The 26,583-nt window shown below is 47.7% G+C and overlaps 1 protein-coding gene across 1 annotated transcript; it reads right to left on the bottom strand.

Annotated features, from left to right (window-relative positions):
- Positions 1–259: 259 nt before the first annotated feature.
- On the bottom strand, positions 260–22,310 carry arhgef4 (Rho guanine nucleotide exchange factor (GEF) 4). Its single transcript, XM_048990076.1, is given in 13 exon segments — positions 260–915; positions 2,011–2,088; positions 2,711–2,957; positions 3,099–3,230; positions 3,318–3,447; positions 3,548–3,780; positions 3,870–4,049; positions 4,462–4,580; positions 4,583–4,655; positions 5,382–5,558; positions 9,010–9,028; positions 9,030–9,156; positions 21,839–22,310. Coding segments are annotated over 13 exon segments (1,851 nt in total). The 5' UTR covers positions 22,017–22,310; the 3' UTR covers positions 260–757.
- Positions 22,311–26,583: the final 4,273 nt, after the last annotated feature.

The following is a 26,583-nucleotide window of genomic DNA, read 5'->3' as shown; positions in this document are numbered from 1 at the left end:
ACTTTAAGAAACATTATTAAAAACAGACATGCTCCGGAAGTACATAAATATGTTTGAAATGACAGGATGCAAGGTGTTCAACCACAGTACGAATTTCTTGGTGTCAAGCTTAGGACAATAGAAGTTTTAGCTGGACAAGAATCTTTGGGATAATTTTATCTTTGCATACAAAAGTATCATCCACACTTCTGCCTAAATGGAATCGAATCTGGTGATCTTTGTCAAAGACAGGATTCCTTCTCACGTGTAACTCCCCCCCCCCCCCCCCCCCCCCACGTTTCCAACGGTAATTCGGTCAAAGTAACAACTTGCGTACAAAACCCCGATGATCCGGCACGGCGAGCCGTCGGCGAATGTCGGAGAAGCCAGACGAACGACACCGGGAGGAAGGAAAACAAACCAAAGATCCCGTCTTCTGGCCAAGGTCCTCCGCAGACGGTGATGTCACAGCATGAGTCACATGATCGTCTGGAGCCATAACAGTATTAGTACAAGTAGTTGTAGTTGAAGTAGTAGCATAGTAGTATTTGGAGTCCTAGTGCTAGGATAGCAGTTATTCTCCCAAAGTTCCAACAAGCCCGGGAGCCTTAAAGTCTGATTGTAACCGACCTATAAAGTGCTTTCCAAAAGAAAAAACAATGTAAAAAATATTATAATAACAATAAAAACAACAATAATAATATCAATAAGAAAAAAAATCTAAAGGAGAGGAAAAGGGAAGAAGGTAAAAATGGAGGTGTAGGCATAAGCACAGCGGTCACTTCTTGAAGGGTGTGAGCCTGCCGATGTTATGCCAGAAGTTTGAGGTCTTCCGCTTGGGCTCTGCCAGCATGAAGACCTGCTGCTGCGGCAGGGAGGTCGGCAGGGTCGGGTGCTTCTGCCGCAGGAGGAAGTCATAGTAGGGTCTGGTCACAGCTGTGGGGCGGGGGGGGAGAGAGCGAGGAGAACTGTCAGGGGAGGCAAGATGGCCGCTCGTGTGTGAATGAGAGGCCTGGATTTACTGCGAGTGATCAGAGTTCTTCACATTCAGGTGTAAGGGATTAATAAAGTCCTGCCACTAGAGGGAGACAGAGAGGACAAGCCTTTTTCGTCAGTTTGAGATGGTGGGCAGTACTATGTGTAATCTGTTAGGTCACCTAGGAAATCCAGAGGGTAGGGGAGAGACCAGTGGGGGTTAGGGGGTCACACTCTCACTTTTAATGGATGGGGTCGTGACCCCGGGTAGACACCCAGGATAGGGCCCTGCGCAGGACTTCTCGAGTCTCAGGGAGAGGGCGAAGGGGGAAGGCAGTGATCCGTCGGAAGAGGGAGGGGTTGAAATGGAGGAGGGCATGGGTGCTGAAGTCGAAAAGGTGTCGAAAGTCTGAGCCAGGGGGAGGGGGGCATTTGTGACAGACAAACCGGCAGACAAAGAGGGTGGATGAGAGACAATATAACGGGAAGAGAATGAAAAGATGACGCACGTGCCACACCATGTTCTGTCCTAATTCCAAGCAGGTCATGAGCGTCAGCTGGAGTGTATGCCGAATAAAGCAGGATGATTTAACAGATCCACAGTCACGCTTGGGGAATTGAACAGTGCCAAGCAGCTTGTGATGTTGCATTGCTAGTTTTCTCTCAGACATATTCATCCATGAAGTCGAAAAGGAAGGAATGCAAAAGGGCCTTCAGCATTTGCTAGCCTAGCATACATTAACTTAACATTCACCAACATAGCATTTGCTAACCTAGCATTCCCTAACATGACACTTGCTAACCTAACATTTCCTAATGTAGCCTTTGCTCACTTAGCATTTACTAACTTAGCATTTTCTAACCTAGCAATGCTAACCTAGCATTTTCTAACATGGCACTTGCTAGCCTAGCATTTCCTAACGTAGCCTTTGCTCACTCAGCATTTACTAACTTAGCATTTGCTAATCTAGCAATGCTAACCTAGCATTTCTTAATGCAGCACTCGCTAACCTGGAATTTACTACACATAATTTGTAAGGAAATTCAGAATAGTACCTTTAGGCTTTCCCGCTGGGTGACTTTTGTTCGCGTTCAGCATTGCCTGCTTCTTTTGGATTTCAGTAATAGCAAAACCTGAAACAAATTGTACAACTTTCACGGAAAAGATCTACCTATGGTAGTTTTCTGCAGAAATGAGAAAAGAACAGGTGATCTGATCATTTCAGAGAACTTGAGAGCCAGGCCAAAGGGTTTGTAGAAGAGGAACAAAAGTACATGAGTCAAGACAGTCTACAGTCACAGAGGTAGGATTAAATCAAGCGTGAGACGGCTTTATGGGCAAATTGGGACATAAATCCACTAGTTCCCTCCAACAACAAATGTCTGCACCCTTGCCAAAATAGAGGCCTTAACATATCAGGACCCAACAACATATTTTACTACAGATTTATGCATCCTTAATAACAAGAGCTCAAAGATCACCATCATAAAATACCACCAATGGACTGAAATAAAATACTGTCTAAACCATGTTTTTTTTTTTTTTAACAAATGTTAGCTGAACACAGAGCCTATTTAAAAAGCAAGTTGGAGCTGCTGGGAATCACTGGCTCTTGGCCTACTGGCCCATTTCTGCACAAAAGAATTGAACCACATCCAGTCACAGATGGACTCATGAACATCTCAGCAAACCACAAGAGATCTTAAAAAAAGTGGCATAGTGATCTACCCAATAGAGGTTGAAGGTGGCCCTCACCTGTCTCCTGGTCATGCTGCACCTGCCTGCGCTCATCAGTGAAGGCCCGCAACCACCTCTGCTTCTGTTCGGGCTTCTTCGCGCAAAGCAGCAGGGCTTCGCCCCCTGCCACCACCGAGCATAGTTTCAAAGCATTCTTCACGCTCAGGTTAAAGTCCTTGTCCTTGCCGTCCTCCAGGTCCAGCACTTCCATTTGGTCCATGTCCACCCGGCCCTTGTAGTACAGTATGTCCCTACGCAGCAAATCCTAGGTAACATGGAGATGCATATGATAACGACCTGGACCGTGTTCCGCTCATTCCTGAATGACTGCCGATGCACCATAGAGGCAACACAGGTAACACCTCTACCTTCACGATCAAGCAGCTGATGGCCAGCCGCCGTTTACCTTTTTGCAGTAGACCATCTGGTGGTCGAAGAGGAAGAACATACGCTGCTGGCTTTTCGCTTGAGGCTGGGATATCTTGGTCAGCTCTCCTGAGAAGATGAGGTCTGAGCTCCTGGTGAGTACATCTTCACCCTGGACATAAGCACACGGAGGCTTGTGAGGCAGAAGTCACATAATGCATGGGTCTGGAATGGTTCCTGTAGCGTACCATTATCTCACCTCCCAATCTTCTATGGAGCTCTGCCACTGTGCGATCTTGTCGATGTTCTCCAGTCGCCTCTTCCTCTCATTGATGAGCCTGGCAACGTTCTTCATGGCGTTTAAGGCAGCTTCCACATCTTTGTAGTCCCTACATGCCAACGAGTTGCCAGTTAGATTATGGTTATATAAACTCTTTGACCAGCTCCGCAGTACTGCATGCTGGTGGTGTGGGAATATGTTGGACATACCTATGCTGAGGGTTGGTGTACTTCAGCAGCTCAGCCAGTTGCAACGGGTACTTGCATATCTTCTGGACCGGTGTGAGCAGGAAGCCATCCAGGGAAATGTCAATCATTTTCTGCAGTAGACGGCAAGCCTCAAAGAAGAATACATATTTGTTGATCTTCATGAGCTTGGAGAGTTGGAGACAGGCGTTGGGGTGATTATTACAATATTCCGAGTATATCTGGAAGTCTGTTTGCTGTAATGAAAGTGGAAAGAAGCCTTATTACAAATGTGAGGAAAGCAATTACCAAAATGCAGAATGAGTATATATTGTGAGGTGCTTACGTGCTCCAAGAAACAGGAACCTATTTCACTCAGGTGAGGTTGTTCCTTGTTGAACTTCTTCTCAATGCCTTTGAGGAACTTCTTTTGGAAGCGGTAGATCTCCTCGATGTTGCCAAAAATGGTTCGGAGCTGATCTTCGGTGAACATATCTGTCCTCTTGCGGCATTGTTTGATGTAACCCTGCAGGAAACAAGCACCGTTGTGAGGTGGAGAACCTGTCTATATTACTGTTGGTACTGATGTACTTAATAGTGATAATATATTAGATGTGACAGAGGTGCTCCCTGACTGCTGAGAGGTGTTCCTCAACTTCTCATTGAGTACCTCAATGATATAGTCCACCACTAGACAGTGTGATTGAACTAAACAACATTCTCAAAAAATTGATTAGATGCATCTAGTCCACTGGAGAAATGTAACAAAGCATGAAGGTGGTTGGAATACTCAAAAGTCACATAAAGTACCGTGGTATAAAGGTCAACAGGGCCATTTCTTGGGACTTGAACCAGAAATCTTCTAGCTCAACCACTTGTTTGATACCTTCTGCCCGTTAAAGGAGACTGAGGCCAAGTGACAAGGCTGGTCACCTTACCTCACAGATGTCCTTTAAGTGCTTTATGTAGTCTTTCTCTGTGCTCATGATCTCGTTGATGACATTGCTCCGCATCTGCTCCTTGCAGGGCAGGCCTGGGCCGACAAGCCTCCCACACCACCCCCCTCCTCTTCCCTGGTGCCCTCCATCTTGGCTAGGTAGTCCTCCATAGGCTCATCCTGGTTCACACGTAGCTGAAGTACAGAGAACAACCAGAATTTAGGGTGTCTGCCATCTCACCGCCTTGCTGTTTCATTGTCCTCTAGTCTAGTCTCTCAGAATTGCTGATCATATACATTTACTCAGTCAATAGGCCTACCTGTTATGTTATTTTATATACAGGATTTGTATACTTATACATCCCATGGTAGAGTGACCTCTTTATGTGAAGTCACTGTGTTGATGTATGTTTGAGATAATTCTGACATATCCTTTCAGTGAAAACTCACCTGGCCCTAAAAGACAGGATATCTACCCTGCTGGCAAAAAAAAAAAAAAAACAGCTTGACCATTATGAGCTGGTTGACTAACTTGAGGTGTGTCGTCGCATGACGGTTTGGTGGTTTAACTGGTCATATCAGCATGTGCAACGGCTGACCCACCCAGCTAAGCCATCAAAGAGCAGCACGACCAACTAACACCATCTTAGTCAATTTTAGGCAACTAAAACCAGCTACCAGCACAAGCTGGTTTTTAGTTGTATTTTTAGCAGGGTACTGGGTTTTGGATATCCACACCAAGTGAGATTCCTAGATTTAATGCCTAATTTTTCAGATATTGCACATTAAGGACAAGTAATAAATGAGGACAGTTTTACTGGACTAAAAATGTGACGTGTCTCTTGTGTAAAACAGCGGGTGAAGTCCCGTGTGAGGATCTGGGCGTGGCCTAAAGGAGGTAGTGTGCGGAGGGCTTCTCACCCGAACGAAGCTGGCCGGGAACCAGCCCTCGCTGTCCAGGATCCGCCCCCACCACCACTCCTTATTGGTGGCGTCCACTACTTCGATGACGTCGCCGGCCTTGAAGCCCAGCTCTTGGTCATCCATGGTGACATGATCCCATAGGGCTTCTGCACACACGCTGCCATCGCTGATCAACTAGGGGGGGGGGGGGGGGGGGGCAGGGTTATGATCAGCACTGGAGGAGGAGGGCCGGCGTAAATCATGCGCCTCTAGCTGGACAATACATTACAATGACAGCTTTGCTGACATTCACAGCCACACACGAAAAAAGCACAGAAAACTGCAGGTTGTCCTTTTTTAATTATGCTCCTCTCCTTACAGGTCACGCTGCAGATCGCAGCGTTAGCGCACCATGAACACAGCTCTGTGACTCAGAAACTGCAGGCGGCTGATGGGATTAAATCGCTAGAAAAATCTGTCAACTTCAGTCTGACTGTGCTTCAGAATGAGGCCTGACACGAAAAGCCATGAGAGCTGCGATATAAACACAGCCATCATACAGCCAAAAGCACACACAGATTCTTAGGCAAAACTACACCGTGAGCTAAATGATGCAGACACGCGTTGCTGGTTTGAGTAATGTGGGGCCGGCCTGCAACCAAGCATGCTAACATGCTGCATTTACAGTCAAATAGATACAGGCACATAAATATGGGTGTAGAAATTGCTCTCGTTGCTGAACGCACAACATTTCCAGGTACATAGTGCAAACACACACACACACACACACACACACATACACAGCCAGGGCAGCCGTGACGCAGCAAAAAATTCTGAGCAAGCCGTGACTTGATTACACATGGAGTTGGGGGTGGGGGACGCACGGGTGGCTTAAGATGCAGGAGAGTGAGAACAGACTCGGGCTGTTCACCCATAACTCCTTTAACATTCCATCGCCATGGCGACCAGCACCGCAGACCGTTGCTAAGTGACCCAGCCGCAGAAGTTCTCAGGATCCCATGAATCATTACATAACCTAACACTCCAAAGCGTTGCGAGTAGACCGCAATCGAGGGCGACTGAGTGAAGATGCAATGCTCCCCATGGCTCGGATGATGGATGATCATACGTGGCGTAACTCAACTGCAAACATGCTGCCATGCTTGCTGCATGCAGACTTAAATGCACGGATGCTAAACAGGCTCTCTGCTTGCATCTCTAGCACTCAGCAGGCAGAACACATGGAAATCGTAGTCTTCGATGTCCGCCACGGTATAACCGTGCCACCGTCCACCTGCTAATACACTCATCCTCACCCGCCATGCACACACATTAACTCCAGGCTCTGCAAAAGCGGACACCAGCTCTATGCAGGGCTGCCTGCGTACGACCAAAATCAGGCCCGCGAAGCTGAATCCTTCCTCTGCGCGGCCGAGCTCCCCAGCTGCTTGGGGGCGGGGAGGGGGGGATGTGACCCCCCCGCAGAGTAGGAACGGAGGTTGTGATGCTCTTCGGATGGCCAAGAACAGACATCGGCTCATGGACCACTGCTCACCGTTGCTACGGATGACAGGAGCGGCTCGGTGCGGACGAGCGAGTCAGCGCCAGGGGTCAGCTGAACGATGAGTGAATGGATGGAAGGTCCCAGCAGGAAATGTCGACAAACAAAACGAAAGCCTTCCCCTGTTCTTCTTAGAATAGCCTAACCGGCAGACCATAGAAGACAAGCGTCAAGAGCCCAGTCATGTTCGACCCTCCGCACAGTGCTGCCCCTCGGCGCTGCCTTTACCTGCGTCCCGGATTCACAGAGAATGTGAGGTGCAGCCCCGCCCCCCTCCCACACCCCCCCTTGAGACTCTAGCGCAGCTCCAGCGGTAACGGTGACAGCGCCACGTCGAAGATCAGCGTAGCGGTGGCAACCATGGCGATGGACACCCCTGCCTTCTATTCCCGCAATTTCGGATTACAGCGGCAGAGGAGGAGAGCGTTATCCGGACGAGGTGGGCAGACTGGCAGAGCGCCGCTCATCGTGCCCCCCCCCCGGGTGGGATTCCAGGGGGGGTGTGTGCGTGTGCACGTGAGGTGTTCCACGTCTGCACTGCCTCGCTCACTTCCTCTTCCTCTCCATCCCTCCCAATGCTGCTTCCATCTCTCTCTCTCTCTCTCTCTCTCTCTCATCCCTCTCTCTCCTTGTCCTTTCTCCTCCTCTCTTCCCCTCGCTCCCTGTTACTGCTAGTCTTCCGACACCCAATACTGCTTTTCAAATGCCTGTTTTGTTCCTCATCCAAAAGACGAAAGCACCGAGGCGGACCCTCCGTAAGCTCACTGCGGGAATGCGGTCTCGCTCCCATGCATTTCCTTCCATAACTTAATTACTCTCCTCACTCTTGTTACGACGGCGACCAGTCAGCCATCTCGCTTCTGCGCCATATCCGAGATACTGACTGAGACCGCAGCGTGATGGCAGGAGACTGCGGAAATTCATGGTATGTTATCTTAAAAGCTGTTTTGTCTCCTACGGTGTCAGCGATTCATTAAGGCCGACCGAGTGCAAGAATCCCGGGAATTCTGAGAACGATCTTAATTAAGGGAAAAGGGTTTCATTTTCACGTCTTGCCCGCAGGGAGGCGACAGACAGCTCACAACATCACGCTGATCTCCTCCTGTTAACAGCCTATGCTGCTTTCCAATGCTCCGCCCTCTCATCTCCTGCACGGATCTCATCTCCTGCACAAACCCCCCCCCCCAAACCCCTCCGTGAGCCCCTTGCCCAGTTCAAAGGGGGGGTTGTGGTCATTCCTGTGAATCATCAGCACAGCGTCACATCTCCATCCTGTCAGACGCACCCCGGACAACAATGATGACGACAACATTCCTACTAGCCTAATGCCCGCAGGCGATTCCTGAACGTTCTTGTTGCACTTCTGCTCCTTCAATAGCCTTATTAGCTTTTCGCTTTTGTTACAAGTGGTTCTGTAGCTCCTGCTGCAATACTGCTTACACCTGTACCTGGGCGTTCACTGGAAGCTCAGCCTAGCCACGCTTACACCTAGTTGTCTCCATGACAACAAGTATGTTTGTGATGTGCAGTTTGCCTCACTTGGACAGAAGTGTCTGCTAAATGTGCAAAATACAAACAACCTCAGGAAAGGGTTCATGCACAGAGAAGCACAGGCTTCTTGGGGCAGCGAACTCAAAACTGTCTCTGAAATCGCAGATTTAGCATCCCGGATTGAACAAAATCTAATATTCGCATCCTGGAGGGCGGCAGTCTGTATAAAAAGCACCCTGCTTTCACTATCAGCATGAAATCAGCATAGTTTGAAAGAGTCTTAATTGTTCCTGCACCAGATGGCTTTTGTAATCCGCGGTGGTTGTGCCATCTTGTGTCAGAGATGGTGGGATGGCCCATCTTTCATCCAATCAAAGTCTACGGCAGATGCCAAAGAAGATGATTTGTTGATCAATCTGCCACTCAAGGGGCTAGGTGTGGGGTTGATTTGGATGACATGGGAGACACAGGAGGTTGTGTAGACTTGGGAATGTTATGTCAATGAGAGGGTGGATAGTTCCGAGCACACACACACACACACACACACCCGAGAAGAGGGCAGTACTTCAGCACAGAAGGAGTGATTTCTCCTACCTCGTTGATGGCGAGTTGCTCCCCCTCCCCCACCGGGGTGGCCGAAACGGTGGGCGGAGCTACGGAACTCATCATACAGGTCCTCCTCACTGCCCACATCATCGCTCGGGCCGGCCCTGTCAAGCGTCCCGTCGGGAATGACCACCGCTGGGGAGGAGGGGAGTTTCTGTTACAGCAATGAACCACCCATATACAGTGCGGCATTTCTTTTCGTTCCTGAAAAACCAGCATAAAATCTATATACCATGAATAAGGAAACCCCAAATGATTTTCCTAATTATCAGTAGAACTATGAAAAAAAATTATACAAGTATCAAACAACAATTTGAAATGAATAATTCATACAATTTTATGTAATGAAACGTTACAGAACGATACCGATACACAATGTTGTTTTTGGCTGAAACCACAGTCATAAAAATGACCACTTGTAGCATTTTTTAATATATTCTTCAGCTGAAAACGGTTGTCGAGAAAATTTGCCTGAAATTCAAACTTCTGGTACCAAACCCCAAAGCATCAACCAAGTTACGGAGGACAATCGTCAATCCATACTGCAATTCAACATGGCAGACGCCAGAAGTGCATAGGATACCAACCCAGCAGGGATGCCAAAATCCCATAATCTCCTTTTGTCTACAGATTTCACCTGTTTTATCGGTTACTATCTTGCACAAATTCAGACTGATTGCTCGGTTCAAAGGTACAACAGCATCGGTCCTACATGAGACACAAGATTTGCATGTTTCAGACTCTGTAACTGCTCCCTCGTGTCTCCCAGCCTGATAGACAGATGACGTACTGAGTGCTGTCTGCTCCTGGGCATTCTGGACTGTGTGGCATGTGGAGAGCTCGGGCTGACTCCAGACATTGATGGGTGTCAGTGTCATAAGGTCACGGGGGATCTTGGAAAGGAAAAAAAAAATGCTGATCCACTCGGCCGATGTCCGGAGCAATCCCTATTAAGTCTGTTCTATTAACCCCTCACTCAACCCCGACTTTGCCCTTTGGCTAAGTTTTTTTTAAAAAAAAAACCTTTTTTAACCCCTACTCTGTCATGTGACCAATGTGCTTTTGCCTGATTGGGTAGAGACTGGGCAGCACATGGTAGTCATCCCAATCCTCACATCATAAACCTGGCCGGGAAATAAAGGCAGTGCTATGGAGTCATACTGCTTCCTTCCTTCCAGAAAGTTCTTTCTGCCTCTCCTCTATTTGGTATCCTGCCAAGAGTGATGCCTAAGTTCTCTCACCCCTTTCGGGCGAATCGATTGCTCCGATAAGGGCCTGGCCGTGGTCAGGGCCCGGCTGCTTTCACTGTCTGGACTAAAGGGAAAAAAAAGCAAAAGAAAAAAAAATCAATCCTTTAATGAGAGGATGTCTGACTTTTACATGCATCCTGGAACCAAAAAAAAAAACTTACAGTTGCCGGGGGTGACACAATGTTCCCATTCTGTCCTGATCAGTCGCAGCAAAGATCTGTGTGATGAACGTGAAAGTCCCAGGAAGCAGACAGAGGTCATGCATGGAGGCATGGATTGCTTGGGGGGGGGGTTGAAGGGGGGCGTTGATAATTCTGTTCAGCTCTTCTGTGTTGGTGAGCTGTGAGCGGCTTATACGCTGCTTACTTAAAGAGGTCCCCATGTCCCTATGTGACCTCGACACTCACTATCAAAGTCCATGTTCCTCCCCCACATTGCACATGACAATTTCACCTTTTCTCTACTTCACTTTTCAGCTTTTCATCCCAAATACCATAAAGATTACAACAGAGAATTAAGGTTTCCTTCGAACATGGACTTAAGAAATGTACATGGTATGGGTTCTCTTAAAAACCACAAAACCCCCACCAGATGTGATTTCATTATACATCCATTATGTACAGCAATGCCAAACAGCCCCTGAGGCATCTGAATGACTGAAAAATATTTAGATTGATGGCTTAGTATGTAACAGGGAATCCTCAGAGTGTGGGCGGGGACTGTGAGTGACAGCTGGCCTGGCCAATGTGGGGTGCAAGGCCTCAGGGAGGCGGGGCTGTCACTTATGAGTGACAGCTGGCCTGGCCACTGGGGGATGCTGAGCCTGGGGTACGGTGGACTGCCTCCAAGGCTTCCACCAAAACACATCTGTGTTTATGTGTATATATGATCAAACTGTGCTCTCCATATTTTTGTCCTTGTCAGCACAGCCTGGTAACATGATTTGTTATCATAAACACCAATCCAAGCCAGACTGCATGCAAGTCAGGTCCAGATGCTGACCCAATATCCCTGGTGCTGGAGGTCACTTTCTGAGTATGCTAATTCCCATGTCCTTATAGCTGTATACTTACGGTAAGCTCCGCCTTCTCTATCCTTATCACCAGTCACCATTTAGGAACCCATATCGGAGCCACTGAAGTTAAACGCCAGACTAAAAGGATAAACTGAACCTGCAACCTTTGTGTCAAAGGTCAAAGCCACATGTACTTTACTAATGTACATGCTAGCCATAAATACAGACCTGGAAATACAGACATCGATCGACTCCCACTGACTTGACTGTACCCCAGGACCCCTCCCCCGCTCCCCTGGGTGAGAAATAGCATGTAATGCCTAATTTGCAAGTCTCTTTTTATTCCGTGCACAGTGGCCATCGAAGGAGCTGTCACAAGAATTTACTAAGAATTAGTGTCTGGCAGTGCTCTCCCCCCCCCCCCGCCACCCCCCATCACTACCAATGTTACGGGAGTGACAGGACTCGGGGAACGAGGGGGGGGCCAGGGGGGTTCAAGGCACCCGTCAGCTAATCTGTGGCCTCCAGACCACCTGCCCCACTGCCAACTGGAAAGCCGAGAATGTTTCGCTCTGCGTGTCGACTGCAGAGGATGATGAAAACAAGTGAGATCTGAGGGTGCATCCAGACGAGCTAAAATTAGCTGCATCCCTTCCTCTTCAGGCGTGGGGCTTTTCTGCGGGCAGAACCCTGGCTGGCACGGCCAAACAAAACACAGCTTCAGGGGCAAGATAAACCACAGCGTCCTGAGGGTGACCCACGGCCCCCCCTTGTCCTCCTGTAGGGTAACTGCAGGCCTTGACGTGGCTTACGCACAATTCCTTCTGCCCTGACGCCTTAAATGCTGCCTTGCCCTGACCACCAAGTTTTTAATATTGTTTCTGGATAGGGGTGTATGGGGGGGGGGGGGGTGTGTGAAAGCTGATTGGCCCCTAGAGTGCGCCTCCCCTGTCACTCATTGATTCAAAACATATCATTGGCTAATAGGTAGGCCCCTCTGAGTGAGTTATGGCCCATCCTATGCCCCCACCTTAGAGAAACCCTAAGCATCGTCCCTGTTTTTGGAACTCTGCTTTGACCGAGACGGCTTTCTGGTTTAAAACACCAGCGTGGGCCTCACCCCGTCTAGACGAGAAGCAAATGCAGACGTAAACACTTCCTCACCCTGTGGGCTCCTTGCTGTCCGGCTTCGACGAGCTGACTGACCCACTTCTAAGTTAATCATGGAGGAAGACGGAGGGCCGGGGCGAAAGATAATAACATGACCATGCTACGTCAGAACGGAGGCGTCTGCAAAGGTGTCCTGTCAGAAGTTTCACCAATTTTCCTATCGCTGTTGTCACTGTTTCACTGTCAGTAACCTGAGGTGATGATAAAAAAAAAATTATAATCCAATTTTACTCACTTTCACAGCCGAAATATCTCATGGAATGAATCCAAATATGCACTGTCCTCCCTGGTGCTTAAACCACAACGATCCTTTTGTTACAACCAGCATAACACTGCCAACCAAATGACGTTTCCACAAAGCACAGAAGCCAACAACTTACATAGTTGGAACCAGGCAACTAAAGGGAGCGTTTGGGAAACATACCCCAGGTTTCCTAGCATGTTAAGTACCAGTAAGGATCCTGAGCATGTTATGAATCTGTTATCTGAGTGAAAGAATGTAGCTATACTCATATATAGATACAGCTGGTGGATTTTATTGGTGTCCTGGGTGGTTCCCTGCTTTGTGCCCGTAGGCTCCCCCCCCCCCCACGGCCCCCCCACGGCCCCGACTAGGACATGTGAGTATAGAAAATGCATGGATAGATGTATATCTGCATTTTAGGGTTTGCCATAAACTAGTTCATACATTCCTACGTTCTATACTGAAATACAACTGAACCAAGTTGAAATTCTGTGACCACTGGCTGAGCATCTATTACAGAACGCCGTCTGAGAAAGACATCCAATTATCCATCTTAAGTTCCACTTATACAGCATGAAGTTCTGGTCCTAAGGATTATATACGTCCATAATATTGCTTTAAAAATAAGTGTTTTCTGTGCAATACATGATTGGCTAAAAATGGCTAATCTCAATGAGCATGCCTTTTCAAATTAATCACAATTGTGCCTTTCGGGATAACAGTCGCTTTGAGAAAAAAATTACAACACAGAAAAAACAATTTGGGGTGTGCATTGGGCAATGTCATAAAGACCCCTTCAATCCACCTCTCGTAAAATGGGCCGCGCACACACAATTTTCTCCTGTATTTGTTGGCAAACTGGTGATCCTCGGCCCATCTTTGCTCCTAAAAGACTAGACCTTTCTTGGATGCTGTTTTCGTACCAAATCATAATTACAATCACCTGTCAAATCACATCATTATTTAATCAATTTACCTCATTACTAGCCCTAAATTTCTCCTGTCCCAAATTCTTTTGAAATGTCTTGCAAGAACCAAAATTGAAATACGTGTTTATTTTGAGAAAAACAATAAAATTCATGAGGAACACATTAAATAATCTGCTGTTGTATTGTCTTCAATGTAATACAGGTCAAAGATAATTTAACAAAGTACTGTTTTCAGTTTAAGTTTCATTTTATATACAGTCCCAACTTTTTCTGATTTGGGGTTGTAAATAAACATTGTAGAAAAATAAGCACAATCCTCTTTCTGCGGGATGGACAGCGTCCCTGCGAGTGACCTGCATTTGTGTTGGTACAGCATCGGCACTGAGGTGGGGGTTCAGCGTTTCGGCTGAATCACGGCAGCGTGAAATGAATGTCGGGGGCTTTACAGAGACTGATTCCCGGTCCCTTTGGGTTGGGTCTGACAGCTCGCTTTTCTCAGAGGATCAGAGTCTATGCTTCATGATAAACGTGAAAATCCCTGGGTGCGACGTGCCAGGGAGGCACTGCGGCAATGCATAGGCTCGCTGTGAATAAACATGCATTTTGGCAATGTCTCCTGTTGCCAGGGATACCCTACCAGCCATTTTGTGCACCAATGCCTCCTTTGATGTGTTTTCATATATATACTCTCTCTTACTCAGAGACGTTTTACATGTTTTCATTCTGCAATCCCTTTTACTGTAGATCATTTGAACCTACGGCCTTCTGGAACATTCCATACCCCCTGTAACCTCCTACACCTTTTTCATTCATCACTAGGTGAAACCAGGGGGGGGGATAGTAGAATAGTTCTTAAAAGGTTATGCTCCACACTAGCAGACAGAGATCCATAAACACTGGTTTTACACAGCGCTCCTTCCCCACAAACATAAATTGTCATCATTCATCCCACGAGAGCCCTTCCTGGTGGCTACATCCACATCCACAACATTTCTTAGCGCCTGGCAGTTTTACAGCAATGCTTAAGACCCTTATCGATTACTGGTTTCTATAAGTAATGATGACATCAACCTTCATAACTGATGCTAAAGTATATATTCATGTACTGGGATTTGTGTCTCTTTTTTTAATTTGCATTGAAGTGTCATAGGTTCAGGACTGAAATATTTACGGGCAGTTTTCTTGACCCTGGGTCCCTTTGGCATGTGTGAGATGTGTGTATGAGTGCATGAGGAAGCAGGTCCGGCACCTCCGGCAAGACTAAAAGCTTCAGAGGACTGGGGGGGGGGGGGGGGGGGGGTTCAGGTAGGATGCCGGGTGTCTTTTCTGTGTAGCACAGCAACCAGTCTCTTCAGTCTGACTTCTGTTCAGATTCACCAGGTAAATCTGCCAGTCCATGCTATTCTAGGGAAGGGGAGGGTATGTTGGACCGCTGGTGCTACAAGGAGATACAAATAGAGTCACCAGCTCTGACATGGCTGAGGGAGAACCATAGCTTTGCCCACATTAATCTGGAATGACCACGACTGTCCAAGTGGTTCCTACAGCAAGATGGCCAAGGGCGGCCCAAGATGGCCGGTGCCGAGCCGATTCGCAAAATATGGACCCAGGATGGAGAACTAACTTGGTGAGAAAATGCACATGGTGGAAGGGGCTATTCCAGGTCAAATGAGATACAGTGGGGTAGGGTGGCTCAAGATGGGGGGCGCTGAGAGGGGGTCTGCAACAGACGACAAAATGGAGCATTTCGGCAGGCCGATGCCCGGTCTGTCCCACACACACGCAGACAAACATCTGATTGTTTCCCCCGGCTAAATTCGGCCTTAACACAAACACACATGCGGCAGTACACACGCGTGTCACCAGGACACACAGAGGCCTGTTTGTCTGCTGGTACAGTGGATGGAGAGTGAGTCATGTACATCACAGAAGCAGGGATCTACTGGGTGAGAAAGGCTGCTTTTGGTTTTACATGCACTCTGTGAAATGGACGCCATTGTTATGAGGGGTAATAGCATGTGCCAAGCGGATATTCCATGCTCTCCTTGCATGTACATGAACTCCAAAGGATGCCATTTAAAACGTGAAGCATGATAACCACTTTGATTTAATTATACCTCACGACAGGTGGCTTTATGGTGCCGGGGGGGATAACCCACCCATAAACATCTGCCTCTTCCTGCTTATCCATCAAGTCACTCATCAGGAGAGGAATGAAGTCAGAACACCTAGTAGAATCACTCCCCCTGATTGTGGTTCTAGTTTGCTTTATCGGACGGGGGGGGGGGGGGGGGGGGGGGGGGGGCGGGGGCTCTGTGAATCACCTGGGTGGCCAGATGGAAGCACATACCAGTGGCTGTTAAAATAACACCACACTCTTTCTCCTCAGAGTCTTGTTTTTTTCAGCAATAACAGACTAAACCTTGGGCCAGTCTCCCTGCTGGTTTCGGTGGCAGGTAGAGTACCCTCTTGCCATCCCCAGCTGAAGTACCGCAGAGTGAATTGCTTAATCGGAATTGTAAAAGTATGCTCAGCTGAATAAATGTTTGGAAAATCCCTGTCAGTCTGGCTGAAAGGGTCAGCTGGGAAACCGCGCGTAAATATATCATGCGGGAGGCCTTCGTAACATCTGAGTTTTATATATATCCACACACACACACACACACACACACAACCTCTGGAGGCAAATCTTCAAATAAACAAGACAGTAAAAGAGTTATTAGTATCTACTGAGCAGAACAAATTAGCATTTTTTTTTCCTACAGATAAATTCACAGAAATGACCCTGTGACGGTCTCACATCTGCTCCTCTGCGAAGTTGCTACAGGCCGACCAGACAACCTGTGGTGGAAATAAAACAGGTCCCTGCCCCTCCCCCCACCCTAGAGAACCGCTGAGAGGGAACCGGCTGCAGATGTTGAGGGTGCGGGGGAGTCCTTGGCGCCCTCGACCGGGGGAGGCAGGCAGACATATTACTTACATGTTTGGGTTTAATTGCCTCCCGTGACTAAAGTGGCTCTTTTGGAAATTAATTAATTATCTACAGGTACAATAACGGATCCACTCCAGGATTTTTGACCTGCAGCCACAAGGGGTCGCGAAACCAAGTTCTTGACCATTGGGGCAGATGCTTGGCGTGCATGGGAAGACAAGCCAAGAGACACAGTCCAGATCCCCTCAATCTCCTGAAAGAACATTCCAGAGGCACAGAATGGATTCTGAATTAGGGTGGTTGGGGGGTGGGGTGGGATTGCAATCTCTGTAATATTTAGGTATCTAATCAAAGGGGAACATTCTGTTCCCTACAGCCTCCAACCCCCAAAGGTCCCCAAACAACCTGGACTTGGCTTGTAGGTTTCTATGTAATAGGTCTCATTTCTGACAGACCTTGCATTGGATACAAAAGCACTTAGAATGAGAGCCTAAGGTTGTTTTCAATCTGCTTTTAAAAGGTTTTCTTTAGCATTAACTTTTCTATTATCCTTTCCCCTCCACTCTTCAGTTAGTAAAATGCCACAATATTTCTTGCCAGCAGGGGCACCTGGGGACAGGATGTCTGTCTCCTCCACTGCTCTTCTTGGTGTACTTAAATAGAGCAAGGGATTGTGGGAAAACCTGCTGCTTTTCTCTCAGTGAACACTTTCATATATCCACAAACTCTTTTCTTTGTCATGCAAAAACGGTTTGTCATGCTGTAAATGGTCCATCACCCAGGAAGCTACAGTGGGACTTGCAAGTTTAGGAAAGTCGAGCTCCTCCTCTGAGGATGATGACACTCTTCGAGCGAGCCGCTAATTCGGTGTCACACCCGATCAGACTTCCATCAATGCTTAACAAAGTCTATTCGGGCAGAGTTCATATGAACAACTAAATGGACCTGTGCTGATCATCACTGCACCTCCAGGTTGGAGGGGGGGGGTCCCTCGATTTTTGGCTGTCCTCTCTCTGCCTCCCTATAGCCCATTCAACATGACCTACTACCTGATGCGTTCTCCATATATAACAAACTTGAGCACAGAACTAATCTCCATGGGACACGTGTATTTTAACCACAGTAGAGCACTATTCCCCAGGTTCTGCTTCAATGGAGGCTTTGACATGACTTTGATCCTCTGGTTCCTGCTGGAATTCAGGCTGCAGAACCAGTAACAGAAGATACTTCACTCTCCCCGCAGCAAGCTGATCACCCTGAAGCTCACATCTTCAATCTCTGCAAGAGTCTCCGTTCCACGTTTGCTTGGTTGAGCCATGATTTGTTACATAGCTTACAATTCCACCTACTGGTTAATGAACTCAGCTGTCTCAACTTGGGTTCCTTGACCACAACAGCAATACCTCTCATTGACCATATTACAAAAAGATGTACTACACAAATATAAAAGGGTAAAAAAAAAACTGCCCTCATCCACCAACCCCCCCAAGCCTGCTCGACCCTCGATCCACTCCCCGCTCACTCAACACAACTCCCGTCCGGAAACGCTCCAGCAATTAGCTCCAGCGCTAGCACCCTCAGCATGAATTTGGCACATATGGAGAAACACATCTGTAACCACCCTTGAGGATATTTTAAGACCTTGTCCCCCCCCCCCCCAGGCAAAGGAGGCATTACTCCCACCTTGACCCTTTATCTGGAGCACCATCGAGACTGCCAGTCACCATGGAGACGGAGATGGCGAGGTTTTGTTGTTGGGTCCAAGTTATAGCTACCGACACCGCCTCTCCTGTGCCACACCTTGAGAAGCAAAGGTGTTGTGGAAGTTGTTTTCGACAAGAGTGACATAAAATAAACAGCAGTCGTCTTTAGTTCTATTTGAGAAAATCGCGGCATCAGCTTCAAAGCCTCCTACCTCAAACTGGAGATCTGTCTGGATATTTTACCCGAGTATGAATTTACATATTAAAAGGCATCACACATCTTCAAACAACCAGAAGGGAAGGCAGTTCTGAGCATCGGATGTGTGATGACTGACGAAGATGAGCTCAGGGGCGGGACCCCAGTTGAAAACTGACTGACCCCCGGACTGCCCCGTCCCCTATCACTCAGAGATTTCATATCATTGGCTGGCTCCTCTGTATGAATTATGTATGAATATTATCTCCCTTACGCCCCGACCTTAAAGAAATCCTAGAATCACCCCTGAATGAGCGGCCTCACACATTTTAATTTAATCGTGCAGATGGATGCACTATGTAGACGGACGCGAATTGAGTCTCCAGGCCCTGTGTGGCCCAAAGCTCTGAGCCCATAAGTTCCTTAGCCACACTCTTGATTTGTGAGTCACCAGGATGGAGGCCACAACCCGCGAGAGAAAGCAGTAATGACCTTAAAGCAGCAAATGGTAACAACATCCTGATGAGTCACCAGTGACAATGGCGATAGACTGACTGGGTGATGGTTGGCAGCAAGGAACTGGGATTCGACCCAAAAAGACACCTGAAGAGGAAGTTGAACCTATGGCTTCATTGTCCTTACACTGTGCATCGCTTACCATCATTAACATATGTACCCAGAGACACAGCCATGTATTAAAAGAACAGGTTTGAAGACCCATCCCCTCCCTGAGGACCTATGAGTGGAGTTATCCAGGATTATCTACACTCGATCCTGCAGCCATGAGCCTATAGATCAGCTCCCGACACGCAAGTCAGTGCCTGTAGCGCAGGTATAATTTCTGCTGGGGTAGAATTGCAAGCTCGGTTCAGAGTGTTCAGTGATCTCACTTGCCTGGGGCACCATCCCCCACACTCCCTGAAGCCTAGATCAGTGTTTTCGGGGTGCCTATTTAAGGAAGCCGATTGCCAGCCACCTGGCGAGGTTCTGGCATCGTGGGATCTTCCAGAAGAAAGAAGCAGCTCCTGGAACCTAGCAAACGTGAGAAGACATGGAGCGAATTACCTGCCATCTGCTAAACGGGAATGTGTGAAGGCAAGTGCCCTGTCCTGCATCCAACTTGCCAGCAGCACCTTTTCCTGCATGTCAGCCCTATGTCTAAACCAGAGTGGAAGCTAGAAAAAAACCTAACCTCAACCTCAACCACATATTTCTGTGTTGCTCTATGGAGGATTTACCGTACAGTGTTACTAGTACAGCTAAAATTTCAAAACAAATGTTTCTCATCTCTAGAACAGAAGGTCAAGCCTTTGGATAAGTCCTTGGAATTGCCAGTAGCTGTGTAATTTCTCCACCAATCGGCAAGCAAGGAAATGGGTCATGTGACATCAACGGAAACCCCTTACATCTAGGTTCCCAAGACTACATGCTTAGACCTCTGTTGGAGGAGCCAGCATGTCCTATATACAGCACCGAATTCCAAGCGTGCTTTGAGCTGTCTTATGATAACAAGGCCACGTGCGAGGCACCCCATTTGAGGAGCTGTGGAATTTCAGAACCGTTCAGAGTCTGTGGCTTCTTTCCTAGTATGGAAATCTGGGATGTGTGGATGCGAACGCGAGCCAGTGTTTAGGCGATTTTAATAATCATTTCTAGAGAGCATTTGTTTTACTGAAAAGGATGACAGATCGGCCACTGAGATACAAGACATCCATAATAAGAATGGAACGAAGACCTCCTTGTTATTCCATACTTGTAAATGCCGTAACAAATCACGTGTTAGCAGCTGGAGTCTGGAACCGTTTATTTCCTTTATCATGTGATATTTTTACAGCCGTTTTGTTCTCTGCTTGTAAGCCATTAATCTTTTCTATAGTTTGTCCCCGTCTGTCATTATATGAACCTTTTTGCTCTGAAACCATTTGCTGCTGATTAATTCAAAAATTCAGCAAAGGACAGCAGGAAAATTTAATGCGGTGGAAAAGTGGGCATTGAGGGCACCGAGGCAATCCATGTGTAAGAACTGCAGGAACCCCTGGATGTTCTTGAACATGCTCCCCATGGTCCAGGAGTGAGGTCATTCCAGATGATAATGGTCTCCATGCCAGCACTTAATGAGGCCAAGCCAAGATGGAGAGTGAGATGCTGAATGACTGCCCAGCTCTGTCTCCATGTACCCTCTCCATCGTCTCCTACGCCAGCTCCCCACCTTCCACAAGGACGAAGACGTCCACATGACTTCCTGTCAAAGTCCTGCACAGTAGCAAGACCTGACAGCGCTACTTCCCCCAAGAATATCTCTCACTACAAACCTCCGTCTATATACCAGTCTGTAAAAGCAGGGCAGTTAGAATGTAAAAACGACATGAAAAAACATAGTGGACTCCTGAGAATATTAAAAGGTTAACAGGTTCTTTAAAAGGTGACCGGCAATCTGGGAATTGAGATATCCACGATGAGAGAGCAGACTTTAGTGGTATTATGACGCTGGCTTGCAGCACATTCTCCATGGCGACCAGAGAGTCTGAATGCTGACACTCACACCTGTCTCCGGTTTCAGCAGGCTCTTTCTCCACGGATACCATCCTGAACACCCCTCTCCGTCACCCCCCACCCCCCCCCCACCACACACCTCTAGCTGCTCTCTCCACCAACCCTTACACTCAATTCTGGCCATTTGCTGGAGCAACCGTCTAATCAGCACCGAGCCACCACACACGTTCATGCCTCTCGTTTGTCCTTCTGCAAATTGTCACTTTTGCTCTTAAAGGCTCTCTTTCACCTGCCTGACTGGAAGCCCGGCCGGCACTAGCTGCAGAGAAATTGTCAACAACAAAAAGCCGCATTCATCCAACCCGTGGGTGTTTACAGTCACCCAGTCATCATTGTAGGCACATGGTATAAGGTGCTTAGCAACGACCTTTGGCTTCATCCTGATTTTTTTAGCTAATGGACCGACTCCCCCACCGGCCAATCAAATACTGGTCACTCCTCAGCCCAATGTACCAGCCTAAAGCACAGCCACAAATCTGAGAAAGAGGGGACGTATTTTCAAATGTCTGTGCATAAAATGGCAACTTTCTTTAAATGCCAGTCTATCTGTCAGCCCCGTCGGGCACCACTTTCCCGAGGAGCAACCTTGACAGCCTTGCCGACGCGAAGAAGAGCAGGATGATCCAGGTGGCAGAGAAACAAACCGAAAGCTCGGCAAATCGAGCGAAGACAGTCGGAGGCGTGAGCGTTCACCCGCCGTGGATATGTCAGATTAGCCAAAACACACAACCTGTCAAGCACGCCCCCACCCTTATCAACAGGATGTGCACCCCCTCCACATCTTCCCAGCCACCTTGTCCCGATAAAACAGAGAACCAGCCTTACCTGTGGTGGAATGCAGACTCTCCAGACTCCAGTAATGGGACATGACCCCACGGGCGGCCCCCACCCCTGCCAGGGGCCCCCCAAGGCCGCTATCTGAGTCGGACCCGGGGGACAGCCCCGAGCTCCCGCTGCTGGTGCTGAAGCTGCCCCCTTCTGCGGCCCCCTGCTGGCTGCGCATGTGGCCGGGGGGTGCAGGGCACTCTCAGGCCCGGCTCCCACGAGTGTCACCAGGCACCGCCGTCTGCTCCGGAGCTGCTGGCTGCCGAACCGCTGCTGCTGTCTGCTGGCACACTCCCTTCCTCTCTGCCTTTCTCTCTCTCTCTGAGACAGGCACGATGCAGGCACCGGCGCCTCTCCTGCACTCGCGCACACACACAGCCACTAGCTGACATCACTGGGGGTCCTCTGAGGGGGGACCCGAGCGTTGTCCTGGCATTCAGCAGCAATGACAGAGGTTGCCTGCCTTTCCAGCTGGGACTGAAAAAGAGCCCACTGCCCCCCTCACTCCACCCCCTTTTTTCCCCCTGCTCTTCTCCAAAAGTATAGATGTTAGTAAAAGACGGATTACTGGGGGACACAGTCATTGTATTCCGTGAACGTGAGCTTTAAGGTACAGACACCCTGTTACAACATCCAGTAGATGTGGCTCAAAACAATTCAAGTTTCTCAAAGAACCTGTTACCTCATCTAAATTTAACAATGTAAAATCCATTATAAATGACATTACAGCTGTTTGACATTGAACAGGCGGAGCTGACAGAAGCCTACATGGTGCCCATATAATTCATGCAACACAGGTAGCCTATATATGTCCTTCTCATCCACATGTCAGGTGATTCACAAGCCCCCTATGCTACAAACATACTCTGCATGCTAATACATGGGATGCAAGGACGTTTTTTACACAACCCCAGTATGAAAGAACACAGGCTGCAAATTCAGCAAAGTATCCGTTCTTGACACAAAACAATATATTTAAATGTATTCCATAACAGCATCTAAAGAGAACCTATGGTAAAGTATGCATGTATTGACAGCAGGTTTCACCTTTGTGGGTATTACTCACAGAGAAAATATGAAACTTAGGAGAAATCTCTGGCATGCAGACTGGTGATAAGATGGTGCGTCATTCAGTCCAAAAGGCTAAAAGTCAATCGCAAGTGCCGACATGGGACCATCATCGGACATAAACAGCCTTGGCTTTCACACACACCGGAAGCTTCTAGAATGAGGGTCGGGGGGTGCCTGACATGCGTGTGCCGTTTGGAAGACTCAGCTTCCCAGCAACGTGTTTTTCAAAACTTTCCAAAAATGTTCACACATGAAAGGAAATAAAAATAAGAAACCTGGATTATTTGTAGGACATTTTGAGATGTGACGTTCAGAAATTCTGGGTGATAGCATGGAGATTCAGAAGAATACAGTCCCTGGCACAGGTGTCGAGATTACCATAAAAATGTTGGCACAATGCTGAGAACATTCTGGAATGTCCGATTACACAGAGCCTAGATGCACACTTAACCTGAAGAATGCTAAGTGCAAGGTTTTAACACAAAGAAATAGCCAGTCCATTTGCTTGAGGGGCAAATTACAAAAAGCAACAATGGAACACACATGCACACACTGGGGAACGTTAACCAGCATTCGCTAAGCATCAGAGGACAAGCAGCAATCCAAAGACTCTAAAGGCCACAGGGCACATTGTTTGCAATTTGGATACACGTTTTGACAGATCCTCGGCTTCTCTCCTTGGAGCTGAGCCTTTCTTTGCAAGAGAGCTGGCAACTTGCACTCAAATAAATAGTTGTTACTACATAATAACATGCAACTGGAATGACGCAGCAGAAACTGCAAATCCTGCTCCGCTCTGTCAGAGTCAGGAATGACTCTTACAGGTTGTTAGCGGTTCTTGATAAAATCCAGACACCTGGAACTGCAAATATTTCATTCAGATCCTTTCATACTAGAACATTTAGATTGTGACATATAATAAAATTATTATATTGGCATCTTCTGCAGACTTACTTTCTGACATATGATGTGAATTTTTGGCCAAATTCAGACAGCTACGGAGTCTGAGTGCTATAGCTTAACAAAAGCCAGATCAAGAGGCAGGCACTGTGCAGTTATGACATAACACCAGCAATCCCATGAACAATGGAAAAAGAACGTTGCAGATCAGCTGAGATAAATGACCAGTCCAGCTATACCAGAGCAAGATCAAGACCTGTTAATTGAAATGTGGACGGCAGATTTCCGCTGCCTAATTACCTCATTCACAGAGATTTTATTTCCATGTCTGTGTGTATGTGACCATGTGAGTGTGCTCATTCATGAGTCTCATTTAGCGTTGTGTGTGTCTATGCATGTGTGTGGAAATCCATTTTGCACAGACAAATTTCTGCATGTGTGCATTATGCCTGTTGGAGCGGGTGTCACCAGTGACCTCAGACGACCCCTGAAAAACAATGCCATAACTGATAAAGCCAGTAGAGGGCCCTTTCAGAAGTTATGATACACACCCAAGCAAACAAAGATAGCTTTTGTGCTCACCCTAATCCAGACACCACCAGACAATGGTAACTGGGGCCTCTGATGACAGATCAGACATTACAGCTGGCCTGAAAGCAGGCTTTAGACAAAAGCAATCAAGCACCTAATGATGTCCAACTGGGCATTAGTCATTACACTACACAGTACACATAAGTGGCACTCAAAAATTATACACATGCAGATTTGCTTCATAATCTTGGCATAACAGTGGATTTTGATGTGCTGCAAATGAGCCTAAAAACATTTGATGAGAAATGTGTTTCAGTCTTCAGGTTCATGACTGGACAAGTAATTGAATTAAATCTCCACAGAGACTTAAATCTCTGAGACGCTTCTCCTCCCCAGAGCTTGTTCTTGGCTCAAACCACAGAACTAGCTTTTAGCCACCTGAAACAGCCGTTCCTCAGCTCCGTCCAGAGCAGAAATGCTTTCCTTGATATTTACAGTATCGCTGCTAAAAAAACCGAAGGAACTCATCTGCTTGACATAAGCAGACCTAACTGGGAACAAATAGAGCACCATATGACTCTCCAGGGGGGGCATGCAGGGGGGTACTCACTTGGATAAGAAACACGTCGAGGCCAGCCCAGGCAATCCAGGCCAATGGGGGTACTCTGAGAGAAGTATAGGTCCCGCAGAGGCATGATGGAGAAATCCTGGCCCAAGCTGGTGGACCGGTGTCCTGTGGCCTGTCAAGATGAAAGTACAAATCAGGACTGTGGTCCTTCCTGCCTTCTCCCTCTCCCTGAGAGATTCTGGAGTACAGTTCCGACTAACTAAAACAGCTGTTGGGAGGACAGTCAAGAAAAAGTTCCTTATGTTCCTACCAAGCAAGACTACAGGGCAAAAAGAGATAGAGACAACGAAGTGAAAGAACGCAAGGCTCAGGGGCAGAAGTAGAGGCAGAGTGGAGGATGAGGAGAATGGAGGGGACCGAGGAGCCCCACCAGCAGCCCCTCTGGTCATTTCTGGGTCTTACTTTCTCCGATTCTTCAGGCCGCTGTCTGGACAGCCTGCACAGGCTACCGCGTGCCGCCAACACGAACTTTCTCTGGCGGGTCTTCTCTGCCTCAATCCAGAGGTCGTCGGAGCAACGGTGTTGTCCCTTTCCAGACCTAGGGGTCAGATTTGTGGCTGGCTCCACCATGCCTGGCACCCACAGGGGCACAGCCCAGCTGCCCAAGTCAGAGAGCGGCCTCTGTGCTGGAGACCTTTGTCGGGGCGACCGCTGCCCCTGCTTCTGCACCCGCAGTGCACTCCCCACCTCCTGGTGCCTTTTGTCCAATAATTGGTGGGCCATTTTGCCACCTTCCTGTGTGAGCTTTGAGTGCAGATCATACTGGTTAGGAAAAGCTATATGAGGTGACTAACATCACCCAAATTAGCCGCTTCTGTTATTTGTATCTTAATGATATCACAGTAAATGTGTGGAGGCTGAGGCGTTTAAATTACGCATGTGCGTATAATTTGTCACCTGCGCACGAACAAATGTGGGAATATTTGGTAGCCTACGTCACTGGCATGGGATTTCCCCTAGATGGTGCTGCCTACTCAAAGATATACAGACACTAAACTGAAAAGTGAAGAATGTTGTGCATAATTAAACAATTCGAACAAGAGTGTTAAAAATTACAATAAGGATAAAAATAGCCAAAAAAAAAACCTCAAAAAGCTAATTCTGTTCTTTGTTGCCTGTATTATAATATTTTTTGTACAAAAAGATCATGGCAGTTTTCTAGTCAGACTAAACATTGATAAGGTTTTAAGGACCCATGAGAAGGTAGGCCTAGCTGTGCATACACAATGTATGTGTCATTTTCCATTTAAACCCGCTGCTTGTCTTTTATCCCATAAAGAAACTCTTTCAAAGGGAAAATATTCCATTTTTCAAATATACCTTACAACAAGGAATAAGGTAATGAATTACTGTCAGAAAATAAGGAAGATTTTCTGCGTGCTTGCTCCACCTTACCTCAGTGTCATTGCTGGACAAGGAGGTGGCCAGACTGTCCTGTGACTCGCTGTCCATGACACCGTCATCCTGCCTGTAGTCGATGTCCACTGACTGGCTTGATGCCAGCTGAGCCATCCGGGGCTTAACGGTCTTTGGCCTCCCAGTTGGGTCACAGAGACCCTCCGCACTGACTCCCTGCCCCAGCGAGATCAGGGATGACGCGACCGACCGTGAAGTG

This window comes from Brienomyrus brachyistius, chromosome 21 (genome assembly GCF_023856365.1).
Source record: "Brienomyrus brachyistius isolate T26 chromosome 21, BBRACH_0.4, whole genome shotgun sequence".
Taxonomy (NCBI): domain Eukaryota; kingdom Metazoa; phylum Chordata; class Actinopteri; order Osteoglossiformes; family Mormyridae; genus Brienomyrus; species Brienomyrus brachyistius.
Note: the sequence above shows the minus strand (reverse complement) of the source record. Positions and strands in the feature narration are given on the sequence as shown.